Source organism: Ptiloglossa arizonensis, chromosome 7, assembly GCF_051014685.1.
Source record: "Ptiloglossa arizonensis isolate GNS036 chromosome 7, iyPtiAriz1_principal, whole genome shotgun sequence".
Classification (NCBI taxonomy): domain Eukaryota; kingdom Metazoa; phylum Arthropoda; class Insecta; order Hymenoptera; family Colletidae; genus Ptiloglossa; species Ptiloglossa arizonensis.
The window spans coordinates 12,332,513-12,356,413 of NC_135054.1; the positions used below are offsets into that span (position 1 = coordinate 12,332,513).

The window sequence follows — 23,901 nt, forward strand, 5'->3', positions numbered from 1 at the left end:
TTTAATTTTCGTTGAATGATAATCGATCCAGAGTTAGGTTACGAGTTAACACACGCGAGGAATTATAAATCGACAAAGCACGCCGTTCGATTAATTATTCAAGTGGCGCGTAACTCGAGGCTCGTTATCGTGGATGCAAAGTAGATGCTCGACAAAGCGAGTTCCTGATTGGATCGTTTCCAATGCGATCGAATCATTGCCAATGTCTCCAATACTCCCGACTGCTAAATTATTGACGAAAATCACGATTGACGGTGACAGTGAGAAACGTATCGCGCGGACAGTACAATTCGATCCCACGAAATTGCATCGAATTAAATGTTAACGTGTGACGTGGCTTTATGCATTTCCGAAGAGGCTGACGCGTGAAAGGCAAGAGTTTGCAGTTCGGGCTGACCTTGCATACCTTCCAGTAAGTCATATCGTTCTGCGGTCCACGCGCTGCAACACTCTGATCTTTCTCTCGGATCCTACCGGAAGTTTCTGAATCACTCGTAACGTTTCCGCTCCAAATCACATTCGAAACTGGTTATTGAGAAATCGAAAAGATTCGATATATATCCCGATTCTATTTTTGGCGAATCTATCCTATCGGTATCGTTGATAATATTGTTCATGGTGACGACAATAGACTATGTACTTACAACGTAGTTGTAGAGAAAGTAAATCTATAATCTATAAGTAAATCTATTTTTGACGAATTTATCATATCGGTATCGTCGATAATATTGTTTATGGTGACAACAGTAGACCATATATTTACAACTTAGTTATTCTGTATAACTAGATCTATTTTTCACGAAGCTATCCTATTGGTATCGTCGATAATATTGTTTACGGTGACAACAGTAGACTATATATTTACAACTTAGTTATTCTGTATAACTAGATCTATTTTTCACGAATCTATCCTATTGGTATCGTCGATAATATTGTTTATGGTGACAACAGTAGACTATGTATTTACAACGTATTTATCCAGTATAACTACATCAGGTACAAAGCATGTAAAGTGTTAGCATTAAAGAATATGTTTGAATATTTCCATGATTATCGAATTAAAATTGAAAAACATTAACTCTGAAATGTTACTGTTCTTATATTTTGTAACCTCTACGTAGCTTCCGTTCACTGTAAACGTTTCGTAACTGCTATTAACTTTACCATAACCTTTTCATCTATTGCCACCATAATCCTGATAGTTTTGATTTATTGCAACCGTAACAATATCTCGAAACCTTCGAGTATAATTTATGCGTACATCCTGTTCATTATCGTTTTTGACTACAAGCGTTCGAATACTTTCGTGACTCACTATGTTTCAACAAAGCGAGAACTTTCGTTTTTATCCAGCTAATTAACGATCTTTAAATATTGTAATGTATGATATAATCAGACTGTTAATAGAACAGAATTTTTATTGACTAATCGCATCGTATGGTTGCATATTTAAATCTCTAGACAATCACTGTTCCAGATCTTTAATCGAAAATCAAAATTTGCTTAATGCTCATAAACTGTAGTGGAATATACATAATTACAAATATACATATTTACGGTGTTTGGCAATAGGTGTCCGAAACTTAAAGGGATTATTGTATACGTCAATATAAAACGATAATCAATAATGAAGAAATTGCGTTTAAGGTTTCGTTATTTATTGACTGAGTTATTAATTGTTAAAAATACGTATAAAAGGCACGAGAGATGAGGAACTTGGATCGATGTTCATTCCTAGTTCCTTGAACATTTAAAATTTTTCTTTTCTTTCTAAAATTTTATAGAAGACCCAAGTAGCAGTTGCTTTTATTGCAATATGTTCTAAATTATTACATTGTCTACGATATATGAAATTATTACGCTGATAGTGATATAAACCTCTTGCTCTTCACAGCTTTTATATATATTTGCAAGAATGAATAACTTGGACACAAAACTCGAAATTCAATTTCGTTTTATTTGGTGTGCAGAATCACCCTTTAAGTTTCAGAATCTGTTGCCAAACACCCTGTAGAAAGTGTTTCGCAATGAGTGGTGAAAGTGAAAAGCAAGTGTTTCTACGTGCAAAAATAAATCGAAAACGTGGAATCAAATTTTTTGAACGAAACTTTGATTGCGTAAAAATTAGTTTTGAAGATATATAGACTGAACGTGTGCTTCACTGATAAGTTTCTACTTTGCAGACTCTTTACACTTTCTTATTGCATTTATAGACAAAGAATAAGGGAACTCGGTTCGATATGAGCACAGTTAAGTTTACTTTCCAAGATGAAAGCAAGTAGAGTTACAACATTTTCGATTGTATATTACAAACAACAGTTATGACCTGAAACATTATGTATCTGTTCGAACATTTTTATCAGTAGATGTAGCTGTTGCGTGAACAAATATGGTAAAAGAAACAGTATTATTCGTACGTTTTAAATAGTTGGGCAATATGAGCGTCTGTATAGAGAATATATCTAAGAATATACAGTTTCAATTTTTCATTAGAAATAGTACATTCATTGTGTTCCTTTGAAAACCTTAACAATGGATTGGCTGAATGCGTACTTGATTGATATTCAAATTCAATGGTCTCGAAAACGAAGCCTTTCATACAATTTCGTTATTCACAACTGTTCAATTGCATTTCGAAAAAGTCTAGTGTCTTCATTTTAAATCGGATATTTGAATCAATTGCGTCTATACCTTCTATTCAAAAACACTTAGAAAATGTAAGTGAGTGAAAAACACTAGAAAGATTGTATACTGTATTGAATCAGGAAAAACAATGCAGTTATGTACGTACAAATATTTGTAAAATGCATGATGAACACACTTCCAACATAAGAAAGTGTCAATAGAGATTTTCGCAACGTCAAACTGGTAATTTGATACTTTTCGATGAACTGCGAACGGATTAATAATTAAAGTTCGATGACGAAGCATTAAAGTCTCTGGTCGAAGTAAATTCGCGTTTAACCACAGAAGAGATAGCGGAAAGAATGAATTGTGCCAATGGTGGTGTGTATCAACACGTAGAAAATAATTGAAAAATATCGAGAGTTGGGTAATGAGTTCCGCATGAACTGCATCCAGTGCATGAACATTTGTGCTTCGTTGTAAAACCGACAAAGCACCCATTTATTAATTGAACTGTGATCGATCGTTGAAACTGCATTCTACGTAACAATTACAAACGTAAACGTCAGTGAAGAACTCGAAGTGTAAAACTTACAGCAACAAATTCGACCATTCGAAAAATGGATAAAAATTGATGTCAATTGAACAAAACTTTACATCTCTTTTTATCCTTTGTTTCTTTCGATCGTAGTCCATCGAATTTGTCACTGTGCCACGTTCAGTTAGGACACTTCAGGGGCAGAGTTTATAATACAGACACTTGGAACGTTCTATTTTTTAGATACCTCTACTAGCAATATTCACACAATTGCACAATTGCTTCTCGATGGACACACAAAATTAACCGACCATTCTCCCTTTCACCGACTGGCATTGAGACCACGCCGTGAAGACAGATCATCGACGAAATGACGTTGGGGAAAGACGCAATCTGGGTCGTGGGCGGTTAATTGTTGCGACCCTTAATCATTAGGTGCACGCTTCGTGGAATATTGCACTGAATGGAATCTTCCGGCGGACCTTGAAGATGCAATTCTGTTAGATCGGAAAGAGACAAAGATTGTCATTTCTCGGTGGCTGGCAATTATTTCTACGTCCGTTGTTACCACGTAATAGAGTCGTGCGTTGTTATAATTAATATGAGAGCCACGAATGGATTCGAGTGGGTCATGCATGAAATTCGCGTGGGAATTACAATGGAGGTCGATCTTTGTTGAAAGGAGCGGTGATCATTGGACTTTTAAGAGGGCAAAAGTTGCCATAGATTTATTTACCTTTGTCAGCACGATCTGTTACATAAATGTCTTCTTTCTAGAACCGTCGATTGATCCTTGTTGATTAAAGCCAAATCTACAATTTAATACAATAATGACAAAACTTTTAAAGTAGAGTAACGTTATTGTAATACACAGAGATCTTTATCAATGTTTATTAAACAGTAATTACCCGTTAATATTAAGTAGTAAATAGCACATGTGTAGTAGATATATTTCTTCACACATGGAGTTTGAGTAATTATTTATAGTACTGTATATGTATAGCATATGAATCTTTTAATTATGGATTAAAGAATTTGGCTATTTTAATTTTTTTTCCAACATCAACATTCGTGCAAAAATATATACTTTACGTTTTTACTCATCCTTTACAAAAATTTCGACTATTTTTTATTGTTCATAACCTTTTGTTCACGTGTTTTCGTTCCTTGTAGATTTTACTTATTTACTACGAATCAATTTTTAACTAAGTTTCTATATATGGACTTTCATTCCCTTGAACAAATGACATTATGACCTTGGAATGATCTCAAAGGCGAAAAGAAAAAATTTAAGTTATAACATACATGTTCGAATCGTGTTCCTTCAAGTTTCACCATAAATAAGTAGCATGTCCACTTTTTCCTCTTTACTGTGCATTCTTTCACAGTGATTAAACTTTCTAAATAATTCCTCAAAGCCTGTCAATAACAATTTCACCAAGTGATCGAAACGTAATAATCGATAAATCGCTAACATCTCGCTTCAGGTCATCTTAATAAACATTAGAGCTAGATGGTTGAGTTATTGAATGACGGTTATCGTAATTTCTAAGCGTGTAAAGAAACGGCAGAAACGAACATAATCGAATAATAAATACAGCGTACTACTTTTGCTTGATAATCGAAAAATGATTCAACACAGATTTTTCATTTTCATACTCACGATAACGTGTATTATAACGTGTTATAATCTTTCCCAGTATATTGTACCCCGTGCGTTTACAATTTGTCCAATACCAGATTAAACAAAGTTATAAATTAGAGAAACCCAATCGAAAGGTCGAAGACACCACTCGTGGCGAATGAAACGTCCCGTATATAACTAGCATATGCCGCAAACGCAAAGTTTGACCATTTATTTCCTACTGATAAGCGCATACAATTTGTAACCTGGCGCACAGTCCTTTCCAGTAAAGTTAGCGAACCAATTAATTCAAGAACAATGAAATATTAACGGCAGACGTAGGAATGCGTACGAGTTATGCGTGTATTTAAAGAAAGTTACGGAAGCAAAACCTCGAGATACAAAGTATTGACCAGCTGCAAGTCGACCAAATAATATGCCAATAGAAAGTTACAAAACGTCGATCCTCGGCTAATTTTGCAGTAGACACCGAGGCAGTCTACTGCGTGTTTCGTAAAAGCCAAGTGAAAACGTCGAATGCTCGGCGCGTTTCCAAAGGTCGGGCTCCGTTTTAACGAATCGCGGTTCAGCCTTGTGTTCGGTCAGTTTCAAGGTGACAAGCTAAGGAATCGATGCTCTCTTTATCCCTCCTCGTGACACACGCAACAGATTTTCACTCGAATTCCACAAGTAGACGTAAAAGTTCATCGAAAACCGCACCCCGTTACTTTTACATTACAAACGGTTCAAACGACACGATACAGGAGACGTTTGGGACAATGAGGAGACCAGTAGAGAAGAATGTTAATTTGAACGAAGTAAAATAATTGTAAAGATGGTAATCAATACAGTTACCATTTTTGCAATTGTTTTAGGTGTCCTGGACAATACGTCTAGGATTGCTTTTGCATATTTGACAAATGCAATTTTATAACGACGTGATACAGAAGATGTTTAGGATAATGAGGAGACCAGCAGAGAAGAATGTTAATTTGAACGAAGTGAAATAATTGTAAAGATGAAAATGTTAAATGAAATTTTATGAAATTATGTTGCATTATATTGTAGAATTATGTTATAATCTTTAGTTTGATGAAACGTTGAAATATAAATAAAATGATTGCTTTTGAAAAGTGTGCTCCTATTACCAAAGAATATCACAGTGATCCTATTATACGTAACTTTTTCGCTTTGTTGAATAATTTCCATTTCTTTATTGTTTAAATAACTGTTCATCGGCATTCGAAAGTTGATAAATAGTATTTATAATTTCTCAATTGTAAAACGTCGTTGGGTGTTACAAATCGAAACATTGCTAAAAATACATTCTCCAAGTATAATGAATTATAATCACCTTTAATAAATTCATTCAGATTTTATCCATATCCTTATTTGATACCAGTTACAGCATGTATTGTAATTTATTTCAATTTGTAGCTAGGCGTTTGTTATGAATAATACGTCGTAAATCGTGTTAAAATTTTGGTGTAATTCTAAAAGCGATTGAAATCATATTCTAAAATATGCTACATCAGTTTTATGCTTACGATCGTATAATTGATTAATTTAAAAAAGAAACGTGCGTGTCTGAAAGAAGCAGAATATTTTTCCTCGTTTAGATACCATTTTAACTGTTAATTATATAAACTTTGCTTAATTGGAGTAATTATTCTTACATAATTGAAAGTAAAGTCACAGCCAGTGCTATAATTAGAGATTTAGCACGTGTTGGCTGGTTTGTTTTGTCCCATTCCACTTCATGAATGTGTGACTGGTATGTTTGAGTCGAAAAAGTTACTTATCCATTTTCAACAAAATTCTTCCGACAAAAGCGCGATTCATAAATCACTATTAGAAAAGTACATAATATGTAAAACCAAATGTAAAAACCAAACGCCATTAGAAAATTCCAAATCTTTTTGTCAATTCTTAATTAATTGCACGATAAACTTTTTAACTCGATGTCTTTGAAAACTGGAATCATATATGTTTGTATATTATATTACAAAAGAGTATAATTTCGTACACGACATTAAATTAATTTTTTATTTCTCACCTTTGCAAGATTTGAATATTTTAAGTGAAACGAATTTTGAATTTGCAGATACTAGATTTTGTTTGTACATAAAACCAAATCTTTTCGATTTATCGATCAACGTACTCAAGCATATTATTTAACGTCCAATTATTATACTTTGAGTATAGTTTCTGTATGAAAAGGATAGTCATGAGTTAACTGCAAGGTGGTTGAGTATAGCCAACAGTGCTTGTAACGGTAATTCAAGTTTGACATTTCAACTTTGAAACTTTTTCACCGACACACAGCTGAAGGACAAATAATTATTACATACGTTAATACGAAGCAACGGGAACTTTATAGGTGTTCGTTTCTTTTGTTCTAATTCTCTGCAGTTCGAAGTCTGAATATTTTCGAATAACTCACGTTTATTTACATAAATGTAAATTACATAAATTTGTGCGATTTAAATAAAATTTAAAAATCTTAAAATTGAAACATAACGCGATGTGGAGCAGTAGAATATTTCAGATATCTATAAATTTTGTTTAAATTACAGTAAAAAAATATATACATTTAAATTACATTGACAAATCGTATAACTCAGATAAAATGTACAAAACGTTTGTTTACGAAGCATTTTAGACTTTTTTGCAAACTTCTACAATCTTCCTTAATTCGTTATAAGAAAAGGAAACCGAATATTATTCAATACACTCTTTTGTCGATTATCAATTTTTTTACGAATTTATTTACACCGTTTATACTTTCCTTAACTTAACTTTTTTTACGTTGTGTACCAAGAGTTGCGAAACTCGTTAAGTTGATCGCCCTGCATCACCTAAAGCAAATTCTTGAGTGGAAATTTCAGCCGGTTTGAAGTGGAATATTTTTCGCCGAATACTGGACACGCTGGAAATAATAAAAACGAGAATAAATTTTGGCGCGAGCGTTCGCGGTAAAAGCAAGTGTATTCGTTAAATTATTTCGTTCAACGCTTATGTGTATAATTTCTCTTGCGTGACCTCATTATCTGGATCGCTACTTTTACATAATAATTTCACCGTAAGAGTTTACCGCGCAACAGTTTCGCACGTTGGATTCAATTTTTCGTCGATCTACTCTCTTTGTCGCGTTATTTATCGTACTCGTAAGCGACGAAATTAAAAATTCTACAATTAACATTCTTATACGACGTCCCTAAAATCTGGCGATGATAAAATAACTTTACATCGATCCAACTATACTACGTACATTCGAAATAAAAGTTTATCTTTTCAATCGAGAGAAACATACACTGCACGTTACTTTCTTCGAGGCAAACATAAAATCTAGAAATCTAGAAAAACACTGTTTATACGATAAACATCTAAAACCACATTTCTATTCGATTATATTAATAATATGAAATTTAATTCTGAATAAGATTGTTCGATCGATTCAAATATATTTAAAATACTCTGCAAAACATGTATGCTTTCGAAATTTCATTTTACAGATGTTTCGAGAAGCGTATTTAAAAATCACACTTATTCGATCGAATGATAATACTCTATTTCCAAATTACACGTAGATCGAACCAAATAAAAAACGAATAATTTTCCTATAACATTTCTATGACGATTCACTTAATAATCGATCGAGTACACTTCGAAAATATCCTTCCAGAATATTCTCGGCGAACGTTCGAAACTAAAAGAGCGTATTCGAAACGAAATAAAATCGTGCTAGCTATAATGAGACACATATGGCGACCGATCGTGTAAGTATCGGGCATACAGTGAAAGGTTTAAGGCAGACAATAAAAATTGGTCAGCCAGCGATCGTTAGTCCAATCGAGAACTTAAGAATGATTTTCAAGTGTCACGAGAAACTGGAACAACCTGCCAGGCAACGTGTACTGTATACGAGTTACTGCAACGGTAATACAAGAGGACATGGAGACAAATTAGATCCATTCTCTCGATCAAAAACTCGCCGCCCCCCCCCCCCCCCCCGTCCGGCCGCCTAAATCATTTTTCATCTGTCGCGCACCCACGAGCGTCGATGCGCGCAAAGTAAATTGAACGTCTGGATCGGTTGGTCAATAACCGTGAAAAAAAAAAATGTTTTTCGAACGCGAACGTTTCGCAACGAAACCTTCGTCACCGCCTTCGTTGCTGTCGATTTATTATCCGTACCGGCGAGAATCTCGAAATAATTTCGTATTGTTCACACGGTTGCATCCAACGAACTCTCGAGACGTTCAGGAATGTTCGTCTCGTTCGATCTATAAAACGCACACGCGGCGTCAAAGTCGTTGGTCGATCCGACACGACGATTGCGATCGATTTTCCAGATTCCCGAGAAACCGGGGCAGCTTGGTGGGGAATATTTAGGGGATATAAGGTGCTGTAACAAGACAAGGCGGCCGTATATACAGGAGTCGAATAGATAGTGAAAGTCCCCCAGAGCTAACAGGAGTGTAGAGGGCAAGAGGGGGGTAGGAACGGGGGACCCCGGTAAGGTATATGAGGGCCTCAGTTCGAGCAACCGCTGGTACTCTAGCCTCGCTGCCTACTTACATTCACACACACTAACACAACCACCACCTGGAACACAATGCACACCGTCGCGACGGTACGTATTCAGTGCGCCATCACCACGTCGTCGTTCCTATTCTCGAACCCTTTGTAAATTTTCATCGTCCTCGTAAAACGGATCGTCGTTGAACGACCAGCGTCTTCGTCTTCGTCGTGGTCGTCGTCTACCTCGCCACCGTCGACGATCGGAACGTGATCTCGCGTGTGATGTGATCGTTTCTGGTCGTGACGGGACTGTGCTTGTGATTTGTGTGCATTTACCGATACACCGCGATTGGATCTCATAAAGGCTGCGAAACGGCCCACCGCGGGGGATCACGGAACGATTCGGGCAGAGTATTCGATGATTCGGTTGGAAGTACGAAAACGGGGGGCTTAACATCGGGTATATCGGACGTTTCGATGCATTTCGAAGAAACCTTACGGAAAGCAGTTCACGTTTCCTCGACAGTTTGTAAATTTCGATCCATTCAAACGAGACAAATACACGTACACGCGTATGTATCTGGAAATTCGTTATCCTCGAAGCTAACCGAATTTAGAATTCTAATCGAAATTAATTCTACACGAGGTGTATCTATCACTGTACCGATAAATATATCTATCTCTGAACCTTAAATTTGATGCAAGAAATGTCCGCAAACCTAGTGTCAGATCTTTCGGAAAGATCTGAACCAAATGTATCGAAATCGCGCAGCTTCCACGAGGATCGTTATCTGGCCGTGAAAAACGTTTGCGAATTACGATTACGGTCGCATAATCGATGATCACGAGCAACCTAGTCCGTTTCTCAACCGACCGCGATTCGGTAGCACCTATTCGCGTTCGTGGCTTTCCACCGAAATCTTACGAAAGTCGTACGCCCGTTGAACAGAGGCGGTTTTCTTCACCGTTTGTCCGCTCGAGGAAACGAAATTATATAATGAGTTACGCCAAGCAGGAACACATTCGAGAATTATGTCGGTCAGCGTGCGTAGCGATCGTGGAAAAAGCGTTTCTCGCTCGTGGCCATTCGGCCGGAACTGGCCGCGTACGAGCCGATCGAACCGGTAAAACTCGTCGTCGGTCCTCGAGCATGTGTAATTCACGCGGGCGGATTCAACCGGGCGCTTATCAACGTTCATGCGCGAACGAGCAACCAGCGTCGCGGTACGCGAGCCAGCCACGGTGTTTCGCGTGACATATTCCATCCCAGTGGCGTCGAGACTTTTACCGTGCGTCGCGAGTCACGATCAAGAATCCGGTATCCTTCGAGTGCGGTTATACAGTCACGCGGCGCGGTGTAATAAAGTCACGTCTGGCGGTTAAGGCTCTGGTAACTCGGAGGGTCATGCATCACCGCTCGCGGACCATTCGGCGACCAATTACGTTACGACCAAGCACGAGATCAACACTATACGCGAATAGAACGATTTTAACCGCGGCGGCGTCTACGTGACGCGTTCGAACCGTCATAAATCGCACGAGACATCGATAAGACAGCCCGTACCCGCGTTGCGCAAACCCACGAGTATTATTAATTACGTATTACCCGGTCGCGACCGTTTCTTCGCAACGATCGAGAGTTTAATCGATTTTTCGATTTCTCCACCAAGCGGAGAAACCGAGAATTACGGAAGGTACAGGCTGGTAATTGGAGCTCGGATCTGTTTAGGAAACTTATCTCTCGGAAATAATTGGAAATGATTACGCTGGCGATTCTATTGGGCGATTCGGGAAGTCGTTTCGTTTTCTTCTGCTGAAAATGAAACACGATTTTTTTTTTAATGTACAAACATTTCATTCAATTGTACATTCTCTAATTTAGAGAACGAAATGACTTTCCGAACAACCCAGTAGCAACGACTTCAACAACCCAGTTCCGCGATACTGCGTTCACGTCTCGTCGATCGATCCACTCTCCTCGTAACGATGCATATGTATCTTTCCCCAGGTAATATCACTGGTAGCTGCCATACTCGCAGTATCGGCACAGCAATACCAACAGCCAGGTGGGAACTACGTCGACGAGTACTCGGGCTATGAGTCCCCGAGACCCGCTCATCCGACCCCTCGAAGCTACGCAGCTGACTCGGCACCGTCACGACAATCGGCCGCGCCCACGACCCCGAAACCGACACCGGTCGCGATCCTGAAACAGATCAACCGACACAACGAGGATGGCTCGTACACGTACGGTTTCGAGGGTGCGGACGGTTCCTTCAAGATCGAAACTAAACTGCCTACCGGTGACGTGAAGGGTAAATACGGATTCGTGGACGACACTGGGAAAGTACGCGTGGTCGAGTACGGAGCGAATCGGTACGGTTTCCAGCCAGCAGGGGAAGGTATCACCGTAGCGCCACCGACCCTTGAAGACGAGACTACCGGTAAAGAAGCTCTGGAAGCTCTGAACTATCAAGACGGTTATCAGCAACAGATCGCCAGGCCAGCACCGTCACGAGGTCTTCCACCTGCGTCTCGTCCTGCACCTCTTCAACAGATCCAATACGATCAATCGGCCTACCAGCAGCCTCAATCTCACACTCAGGCTGTCTACGGCGGGCAAACAGCCGCCAGACAGCAACCGGTACCCAAACCTCCCATCTTCACGCCTGCCGCTGCTCCCCAACCTAGCTACCCCAGACAGAGCCCGATCCTTCAGAGCGAAGAACCAACGCCTCCTTCCCAACTCTACAACCAAGGACCAGCTCAATTCGGTCCTGCGCCGGTTCAGGAGCATCGTTCTCAGCCGCAACCACGCAGCCAGAGCGGTGGCATCCTCGATCAACTTGCCAGAGATTACGCTCTGCCACAGGGCGTTGCACCACCGTTACACGACATCAGCTTCGGTTATTACTAAGTCTTCTAGTCCCTCCGTCAGGGTGGCCCTTGTTCGTTTTGGTCTTTTTTCTATTGTATGAAGACGCGATGCTTCGACGGTGCACCCATTCGAACGTGACCGCGGCGTGGTCCATCGTTCATCGATGGACGACACTGTGATCCGTAGATCACCGCCGTCGAGTATTACCGAGAGAAAATGTCAAGGGCCCGAGAACACGCTGAGAAATCGAACGAACGTTTACACGTTTCGCGTGATCTCGGCGAATCTTGTTGTTTCGTGTCAGCCCTCGATCAACGCGGCTGTTGTTTCATTGTCACGCGGAAGGGTAAACTTGAAGATCCTTGACCTTTGTTTCGGTAATAATCAGCGAGTCACCGTCATGTCTGCCTACCGAGTCGTGCTTTTGCTTCACGGATAAGAGCACGAGTGGATTCTTGCCATTGGAACCAAATGTTGGGAGCATATTCGACGAGAGGTTGTTTCCGATCGTAGACGCTCGTCGAGCGGAAATGCGGAGAGGGTTTCTCGAGCGATCGAGAGAGATTCGATGCTTTCGATGAATAGAAAAATTGCTCGGATACATTGCAAATTTTACACACGTTCTTCACCGATGATTATTATTACCCGATAGAAAACCAGAATGAAATTAATTTTACTCCCAGTTTCCGTGAAACGGGATTCGTCGCGGGACCAGTCTTCGCATTTACGCTCCGTTGCTGTGAAAAATACACCGTTGTGGAAAACACTGTGGAAATAATCGTTTATACCGTGGCGAGGAAGGTTGTAAAAATATTGTAAATAAAATTCCACGATCCACGGTAGGCGACCGTGCTGGTTTTAATAATCCTAGGGAACGCAGTTTGCACGCGTCGTTGCAACGATACCGTTACGATTGAAAATTCAAGGAGAGAACCCGTTTTGTCAAGCTGCGTCTTCGAGCTCGTGTCTCGCGGGACTGCATAATAAATTCAGCACGCTTACTATTGTAATTAGATTATTGTAAGGTAATTAGATTGAAATAAAGTAAGGCCAACGCAACGCATCGCTGTAATCGAAACGACGAACTTATTTGTATCTAACGAAAATTAAACGTGTTTTCATCCCGGATTCTAATCACTGCCCCTTACAAATAACAAGAGTAAATGTTTCGTTTTAATTTTGTTAATAAAAGTGAAATAAACATTCCAATCCGAAGTGAAATGGGAGTAACCAATGCGACTTTCTAAGCGTTCCTGGTTTTTCAACTGGTCGGTGTTACGTAACAACACTCAACGACCTTTCGAATTATTCCTTCTGCGATGAAAATAACAGAAGGTAACGAACAGGATTTAATTGTATCAAGTTGTTCCGGAACTGTGTTCGCTGGAATTTTTGTTACGAAATTTCAACGTCGACCTTCACGCTTGTACAACAGAAAGGGTACTCGGCTTACGCAACTACGTATATTATATACATACATATGTTACAATGATACCGTACGATTACGACAGATTTTAAAATAAGAACTTGCCCAGCTGGTCTACTTGTACAGTTACGATTAAATATTATTGTAACGGTATGAATTTTTTAAAGGTTGCGGTGCAGCAAAGGTCCCAGAGGTGTACCAAAGGTCCCAGAGGTGTACCAAAGTTCCTGACAGCTTGCAGACTACCCTAATCTCAGCCTTTTTAGAATATCCTGCAGGGCCTTTGAATTTGTCACAGTATCCATTGTCGAGGAACTGTATATCGTTTGAAATTGTAACCTTTGGTTTACAACTACAGAGCAAACAGACTTACGAGTTTATACGAAATCGTGAATATTTTTATGAAAATTTTATTCGCTTTCTACTTGCATAAATTCTTACGGGTGAATAACGACCAATCGGATAACCACCTTCTGCAATGGACCGATATAAGCTTGTGACAATATTTTTCATCGATCTTATTCCTGCCTTCTTGCAATCTCACGGTATCTATTATCGAATAATGAAAAAGTGTCTTTTAGAAGTACCGACTACTTTCAAAAACATTAAAAAAGTATCCTTCGATGACTTAACTAATGCAAACACCCTAGGGCAGTGTTTTCGAAAGTGGAGGGCGTTGCGCTTAGAGGGAAAGGTGTTTTACGTTTCAAGGGAGAACGTAAAAGACAACTTTTAATGTAAAGAAATATACCTATATATTGTAACTTAAATATTTTTTTATATTAATGTGTCCATCACCGGAATTCAACAATCGTAGGAGTATATTTTTCATGTTTTATTTTAAACCTAGCAATTTCAGGAGCGAAACATTTCTTGTTTTTTCTTCCTCTTTTTTGTATAAATTTTAGTTTATCCAATTTTTTATTTTCTCGTTAAAAGGATTAAATACGTGTAAAAAATTCGTGCAAGTCGTTTAGAATGAACATAAATTATTCTTACTTTCTTTTAAAAACTAGTGGTTAAAATTATTGCAACCTTAAATTGGAACTCATTCATGTATTTTTTTCAAATATTGCAATAAATATTTTCATTTTTTCAAAATTACATGCGTTTACTGGTACAATAAAAAATCTTATTATATTAAATGTGCAGTATTTTTTATATTTCATTCACGTAATTAGTTCAAGAAAGGTAACATATGTCCATTAAACTATTTTGAATTTTTTCAACACTTTTCAAATTATTGTAAATCTATTTTGAACATACTCTGAGAGTTAGTCTTTAGTTTCTATCGCTAAATAATTCTAAAGAAATGATAACAACATAGACGTAAATGAATCAAAATAATACTTGATATTCACATTTGCATAAATACATTTTTATGTAAACATTTTCCACCTACTCGATCTTAATACCATGCATAAACTTGGGAAACGTTGCCCATAAAAATAGACAGCTATTAATTGTTCACAAGACAATTAACGAGCTATTTGAAAGTTGTTCCCAAGATTAAAAATAGATACGATGTTTCATTCCTTGTTCTTTTATTTATATATTGGATAATTCTCACACAACTCGCGTTGTGTCTTCACAGTATTTAATTTACTCTTCCTTTCAATATACTTTTCTCTATCTATTAAGTAACATATATTTCCTTCAAAGGACTCATCTTTTAATAACTTTGCAACAGTTTAATTACCATCGAAATAGTTGCGAATGCAACTTTTATTATTCATACACCCTGTACGACTGCAACCAAAAGTGCATTCTCGCAAGGTGGGTTTTAAATTAACTCACCGTTTCTGCGTAGAGTTGTGATCAAACACTTCGCAAGTAAGTACTAATTAAAATCTTTCCTTACAGCAGTTTTAACTAACATGGAATCTAGATTAAACAGGATTTGATCCTCTATAAGTTCTTGGAGAAACCAAACCAGTATTTCCAAGTGGAATTCAACTCTGCTCGAGTACACAGGACTCATTTATGAATACTTCACTGGAAATTTTACTTTCTTTCAAATGACAACAGTTGCGTAAAATGATTTTTGCACAAGATCGCTATTCAAGATCACTACTTTCAACACTTAAGTCAGAATGTGCAATGCAAAGATGCAACTTTCTGAACAGTTGTATCTACCTTTTGAAACTAAATATTTTTCTTTGTAATTTGACCTTGAATTTTATGTAATTGTTTTCGTCTTACACGCTGTTAAGAAATAATTAATAAAATAATTATTTTTTAATAGCTTCCACGTTTCATACTCGACTGATTTTGTCTCGAACACAGACCGTAATTGATACCGCACATCAGACTCACACTTATTATTTTTCATGTTTTCCTCCAAACCACTTCTTCGGGGCACCTAAAAAATTCCACGCTACCACGCCACTTTTCCTCAATTATAAAATGATGAAACACGTGTGAACGAATGAATAGAATTTCCAGCCACTTTCTCACATGACAAACAAGCTCAAAAGTAGCGTGAAATTCTATTTTATCTGTCGGATCTCCACCGCCAAAATTCGTACTGTTCACACGCGCGTCCTTTTGTTGCAACTTAATAGTTTTCTACGCTACGGCCACATTTCCTTGCATGTCGTCACACAGACTATTCTTTGGAGACGCCAGGAACAATAATACACATATGCGTTAATTAAGGTAGCTTTGTTCAACGAATTAATACCCTATTCAGAGGATTTCGAAGATAAATGTGACGCCATTGTGTTTTTCGAAAACATGAATATTCATGTTTGTTTTATTGAGCGTGGTAGCAATATTTCAGTGACAATCCTTGTCGTTAGTGACTATTATCTTTTTATATTTTAAAGAAGTGCATTTGAGAAGAAGTGTTCAAATAGGATCCTTGAGCAAGGTGATTATTATCACAATGTCGTACTATTGTCTTTATGTGGTATCTATGATTGCTTAAGTTCTGTTGTCGTAAACAAAGCTATATGGAATAATATTTATGAATGGTGCAGTCCTTTCGCTAATGTGTAACAACAACTATCGACGTTTACATCTCTGACGGATGCATCTGCAAATCTGTTGTACATTTGCGTGACTTTGTTTCATAAGTACGAGCAGTAGTATAAAGTTAGGCCAAACAATTTAGGAACACCCTATGTAGAGAAAGCGTACAACAGACGCGAGTTTTGTCACGTTTCTTCTGTGGTCTTGACAAATTGCGTATTCGGAGCTGGCTTACTTTGAATTTCGTAGAGACAGTGATAGTAAGTAAGTCAGTTATAGAATAATATACCCATAGTCTTTAGTTTCATATAATATTAATTCTCGTGGAGATAAAACCCTTAATGTAATTCAAGTTTATTCGTTTGAACCAATTTTGTATTACGCGTTCAAAATTGATTTTTGACGTACATGCACACGCAATTTCAATTACTTTAATTCTGATTTTAAATTGAATTAAATACAAAGTGCGGGGGTATTCGTAATACAACCAAATAAAAGAAATAATTCTTCGTTTCAAAATGAATCGAAAATGTGGAATAAAACTTTTTCCTACGAAGTTCGATTTTTGAACGGAAAAATCTTGATCGTAATTTCAAACGAAGAAGTTATATACAAGTACTAAACTAATTTAATTGTGGAAAGTACAACTTTCTTAAAATTACAGGGTCAAAAATCGCTGCAAACAACGTGCAATCTTCTTTACACCGGACACAACTTAATAGAATATTTATACGGAAATTTTATAACATCTACAGGCAGGAACGTAGCAACTTTATATTAGTATGAACACGGTGTTAAGGATTACAGGACAAATCACAATAAATGTTTTGGCAGCGTGTCAAACGATCGCGTCATAATGCACCTCTGTTCGAGGCGAGCATTACTTCATGTTCATTGACCTTCTTCAGTGCAACGCAAGGCTGCCACCATCACGTTCTCGGCGCAGGTGTAATGTTATATGAAGAAGCGCAGCTTGCGTAATCGTGTATAATAATATCCAGTTGTGTATGGAGTCAGTGGCTTCGAGCTTATAGAAAGCTGTGCTCGTCAAAAGTATTTGGATTTCCTTCCTTGTTCCTTTCGATTGTTACATTTGTCGTGTCGTGTCGCTGGCTTCGTGAATAATGAACAACTATGAAACAATTACTTCGAGTAATTAAATTAAAACAAATTGCACCGATAGATAATAATTAAGTTCTTCACTGACCATACTGTACATTTTTTCTGGGTTACAATTACTTCGAATAATTAAATTAAAATAAACTGCACCAATAGATAATTAAGTTCTTCACTGACCATACTGTACCTTTTTTCTGGGTTACAATTATAGAATTTTAAAGAATAAAAAGGAAATAAATGATTATTCGATGTTTCTTAGCATATCTTTATAATAAATCTATTAATTATGTATTTAGGATTCACAAAAAGTATGTAGTTTCCATTGAAATGCAAATTTGGAATAAAAAATTGTATTCTGAACACTCGTTTTAGTATGTAAAGTAAATAGCAATGACACAATCTCTTTACCAATATTATGATATGGGAAACAGTTTGGACGGTGTTTGTTATCGTCTAAACGAGTCACGCAAAATGTGTCTACGAGTTTCCTCATCACAGGCCATAGTTACAGAACCTGCCTACTTTGCTGGAATTTATCGTCATCGCTGAAATCGTCGATCGGTTGATGCAAGTTTTCGTAACCTACTGTTGTGTCCAGTTCTGCGCGAATCATAGGAAACATGTTGATAAACCTGGTTTAACAAACAACTGGTGATGTGACTTTGTGGACGTTGAAGACTGATACACTAACCTAGTAAACTACAACACGAGATAGAGTACTATAAAAATATTTATTTATAAAATACCTATCCCTACTAAATACTATTTAAAAAAAATGTCAGATTAAAGTTTAATTCTTCAATGTACAACCAGTGTCTAAAGTTAATTTTTCTCAATTTAATCATAATCACAATTTTTTTGTGATTTTGTTAAATATACTATATTACAAACTCTCCAATTTTTCAATCAATACTTAAGAATATCACAATGTTTAAAAAATTCTTATTATTTAGGTGATTTGAGCCAATAAGTATTGGTAAATGAAGATATAATTATATTGATAACTATTTTAATCGTTTTCTTCTTATCGACTGTAATAAATTAAAGAATTTAATTGATTTCAATCAACAAACAGTAAAATAATAGTCTAATATTAAATCTAATTAAGTCTAATATTATAATTTTACCTTCTTCTTTTGATGTATATCTTTAAAGTACAAACAATGGTTGAAAAATATTTGTAATTAATATCATTGCATTTCGTACGAACAAAATTTACATATTAATAAATCAAATACATATTTGAAAAGGAACTCGTGACTACATTACTTTTAAAATTGTTTACTGAACAGTACTCCTGATTAGGATAAAATATCCAATGTTAGACATTTTTCTCGGGATAATGTACATCCGCCAATACAAATGAATGTAAATAAATTGATAGCACGATTTCGTACGTGCACGTGAAATTTCCATGGAAGCGAAAGGAGATGCCTCACGTCGATAAAATTAACAACTTCATAGAATACAAGCAAGGCGTTATCGTTTCTGCATTTTTTATTATTATTCACATACATCAATAGCATCCTCAGCAGTTTTTATAAGACGTCTGATGGAGAACCGCAATGTGATTTGAGATAAGGAAACAAAGACATCTAATGCAGTTGCGACTCAATTGCAGCTGTGAACGCGAAAACAGATATGTATGTGAAAAGAACTTTCCCCGACGAAAGTTCCATGATGGTCAGCCGAGTAACGTACAAGCGTTACGATTAGAACTATGATTCTGTTCCGATAATGATTAAAATTAAATTCGAAACAAATCAATGTGTACACAAAGTTTATATACTTGCGTAAAATTTGTTTCTTTTCTTTTCAATTTAACCGACCTTGCTTGTTTCGAAAACTGTTTCTTGAACTAATTTCTTCCAATTTTAATAAATTGATATTTTCAATTGTTATTAATACACATAGTTCTCGATATGCGAATTTCATGCGTAATAATAATAATATAAATTAAATACCGATATCTTGTTCAACTTAGCGAGATAAAATGTTAAATACCGATACATCGTTCAACCTAATGAGATAGAAAATTAAATGCTGGTACATTGTTTACAAATTCCTTTAATTTACGAGCCAGAGAATTCCAGACAAATGAAACTCAATTATCTTTATCTTCTGAGAACAGAGAAGTGTATGCATTAAATGATCGTTAAATGGTTATACATTTATTTCATTATGTGTAAATGGTACAAGTATTTTCAACCATGGAAACTCATTTCCATAGGCCATCTTTATTAATAAGAGAAGCAGGTTAAGAATACACATATACCGAGTGATACACTTCAAATGACAAATGTATAGATTTCAAAGACTCGGTAAAATTGGTAAATACTCTTGTAAACTTAAAGAATATTTGATAGTAACATCGAGACCATTTCAAAGTTATTTGCCATTTTTTAAACAGAATTTAATATAGTGATTTTTCTAAAGTTTGATTTGCCTCGTTTGAAGCGAAAGAATGATTGCTTTTTTTTCAATTGTACACATTTTTGTTTACGATGTGACAGGGTAACGACTGTTAGGATTAAAAAAAGGACTTACAAAATATTTCGAATCGTTATAAAGTAATCGGGCATCTGATATGGCGGTAAAGTTCAAATTGATGAAATGAGTTTGACATGCGTGGTGTGAACGAACTTCAATCGTGCGTTCGTTCGCTTCATTTTTTCATTGATGGTACCGAAAGCGAACTCGATCGTTGCCTCCTCGCGGTAATGAAAGTAGGTAAATGCATTTTTTTTTTCTTTTCCAAGAAACCGGCTTCCAGATCGCGCATAAATCATGATCGATAAAGCAGGCTGTTCGTGTTATCGATTACATTTCGTCTGCCAGTGTTTTATGTCGCGTTGATATCAGCAACGGATAAAAATTAATGGTGGTTTAATGTAATTCACTTTCTATATAACAGGAAAATTTGCAACGGTTGCTCAAGTTTCTTTTCATTAATTTTGACTAATTAATCCGATGCATCGTAATGTCCTATAGATGATTTTTCGTATGTTATTTCGCGTATAGTTTCAAACATGCTCGTACGTACTATCGTATTTAACATTATTTGTTACTTTACTCTTCAATATTTAATTAGATCGCAGACTCACTTTCTAAATACGATATTGCGATATTATTAACGATTGTTCGATAGTTTAAATGTTCGCATCAATTTTGTTGGAACTTAGTGCATACGGAGTTCCCAAGAATTTTTGATTAATTACTTCCGTAAGCACGTATTACCTTGCACATAATTTTCCGCGTGTTGTAGCGTGTAAATTTTAAAGGATTGCTTTTCACATTTTTTACAATATTACATTTCATTGTTTAATTAGACTGTGGTACTGCTTTCTAAATACGAAGGTGGTGTTATTATTGGAATAAAATTTGCAATGATTTAGTAGCTAAATTTGTATTCATTCTTTTTAAATTCAATGTATTTTTAATACACTTTTCTGAAGGGAAAGTTTGTACCCTTTTATTTTCACTTTAAAATAACGTCAATAACGAAATATATTTATCGTACCTACAATAAGTCAGTTTAACTTGGATCGTCGTTTTAATTTTCAACACATTTTGACAAACACAGTTTATAATAAAATTTAATAACATGGACTATTTTATAAAAAAAGTTATTAAAATTTAAGCTTCCATGTCGGATCAAATTGAACCCAATAATATACCAAAATCCAACTCGATAAAATTCAAAGTCCATACAAGTTGTTCTATTTGCTTATTATCGAGCAATTCGCAATTAATTTTCGGTAGAAAATTCGCGCAAAATTTGTGGCAATTGCGGGCAATGCTTCGTAAAATGATTTCGAATAAAAATCGAAAACGAAAGTCAAAATTGACCTTCCTATGGTTCAAAGACCATGACTGTTCCGCATACAGCGTGTGAAGTAAGAACATCAATTACAACAGCTCTCCCAAATTAAAATGCAGCAATTTCAAGGCGTTTTAGATATCATCGATGATCCCGCCACGCGATATCAACGGTACTTTCTTCTAACAGATGCACCGTGGGGATTCACGCCAAGTGCATTCATTGCAGTTAACATCCAATTAAATCACACTTCGAAGACGTTAAATATAATATTTATTAAGGGGGTCTTCTGGTTTTGGGGACAAAAAGAAGCATTTCTTTGATCATATTTCTCTGAAAAAAACCGTAGTAACTTTTAATGCAACAATTATATCAAACATTGATACATGTTCTGGGAGTACTCGTCATTTTTTTCAATACAAAATAATAACAATTGTAAAAGACACCGAAACACATTTACAAGATATTTTAAAATATATGCCTAGCATTGTGACACGATTGCGACTCTCCTGCGAATCTAAAACAAACAAATCAAACAGCATTTTGTTTAGTATGAATACAGTTATGGTCAGAACTATGAAAAATTACAAATCTTCAGATTTAAAAAAATAGCAACACGTACAAAAAGAATATACAAGCAACATTGAGCTTCTAATATCAAATCATTGTATAAAATCATTTGACTGCTGTTTCATTACAATTTGTTACATCTTAATTTTCATAACATGTATGCTGATTATTCTGCATACGCAGCCGTCACTTTCATTCAAATCTTATTTACTTTCACTAAATTATGGTATGGATAACTACGCTTTATAATGAGTTACTGGTAATTTGCATCAACCACTTTTCTACGCTGCAATAAATAAAACTTGATAACGTTTATTATTCCATTAAACCGGTGTGCATATTTGTAATCATTTTCCTAGTGTTTTAATCAATTAGAAATTATTTTGGTATTTATTATCGTACCATAGGTTGATGGTATGTTATTGTAAAATAAAATAAAATTTCTTTATTATTCGAAAGATCACAAAGAAAACAATTATAAAGAAAATATATGTCTTTACTTGAACACAATTAATCAAATTTTGTTGACAATGTAGATAAATTTCCCTATTAAAGCAAACAATGAGATTTCAATTTTGTTTTGCCAACAAAACTACGCAATTCCCTCTATAGCAGTTTACATGTATAATAAATTACAATCTCGTTCTTCTAAAATTGTCACACCCAAAAATCACATTAGAATTCGAAAGCATTCTTTCGATTGCAATACATTCTCAGTCGCGAATTGAAATAAAATGAACGTTAAAGAACCGTTCTCATTGACCATGCTGAATCATTATCAATTCTGACATAATACAACAGATCCGGAATTACCAATTCGAGTATTGAATTGTCCAAACTTTAATTCAACGAATATTTGATTATCCGACTAATGGTCTCTACCAAACGAAAAGAAACGTTCCACGTATTTTTTACAATATGACCGATCTAAGGGAATGATTAGAAAATGATACGACAGATCAGGTAAGGTTCGTTGAACTTACCGAGTAAATTGTCGAAAGATACAAATACGACAAAGAGAAAGATGTTTCTAATGATATATTTTACTGTCATAGAAATAGCTTTGAAACAGGACCCGACCTAAGTAGAAAGTAATTTCATCGGAGAAACGATATTAAGAAGAATACGTTTGGTCGGTTGGTAGGGAAGAAAAAAGATTAGAAAATGGGAACGTAGAACGGTGAAAATTAAATTTTCGTGCGAAACTTTCCGTCTCGCGTTACCTGGAAACAAATTTTCACCGACAAAATTCGGATCGTTCTACAAAAACTAGTTGCTCCCGACAGCGTGTCCTGTTCGAGATTCCGGATAATCGAGATTTCGCTGCGAAACGTTTCGTGAATTTAAATCCCGTAAAATCGTTCATTCACGCTCGAGAATCACATTGTCCAATTAATTCGCCGCTATTGAAATACTTTCGCAGCCGTGACCACCGTATAATTATCGATTCACGGTTGTAAAACACTTCTGTCGATCGTTCAGCGAGCTCGACCTATATAGGACAAGCTGGACGCGTTTCATGCCGGTTGGCCGTATTCACGCGCGTTCGCATAATGCAAGTTACGTTCACGTACTCCCATACAATTTGGCAATGTCAGATCCGTGGACGTTCTGGTTTGGCAATGGCCATGCCGTGTCTCGGCCTCCGGGAATCTAATTTGAGGGTGTTACACGCCGTCGAGTCGAAAAGGACGGAGTCACTATCCACGGGAGCCCCCACTATAAGCAAAACCGTTCGTATAGGTTATAAAGGACCGAGCTCCGCACTATACCACTGCACTCTCTCAGTGAAACTCACGGAGGA

General features: G+C 36.5%; 1 protein-coding gene across 1 annotated transcript; it reads left to right on the plus strand.

The window, feature by feature from the left end:
• Positions 1 to 9,405: 9,405 nt before the first annotated feature.
• Positions 9,406 to 12,228, plus strand: Cpr97ea (cuticular protein 97Ea). The gene is made up of 2 exons (XM_076316431.1): positions 9,406 to 9,423; positions 11,320 to 12,228. The coding sequence occupies exons 1-2, from the start codon at positions 9,406 to 9,408 to the stop codon at positions 12,226 to 12,228; spliced, it is 927 nt and encodes a 308-aa protein (XP_076172546.1).
• The last annotated feature ends 11,673 nt before the right edge of the window (positions 12,229 to 23,901 follow it).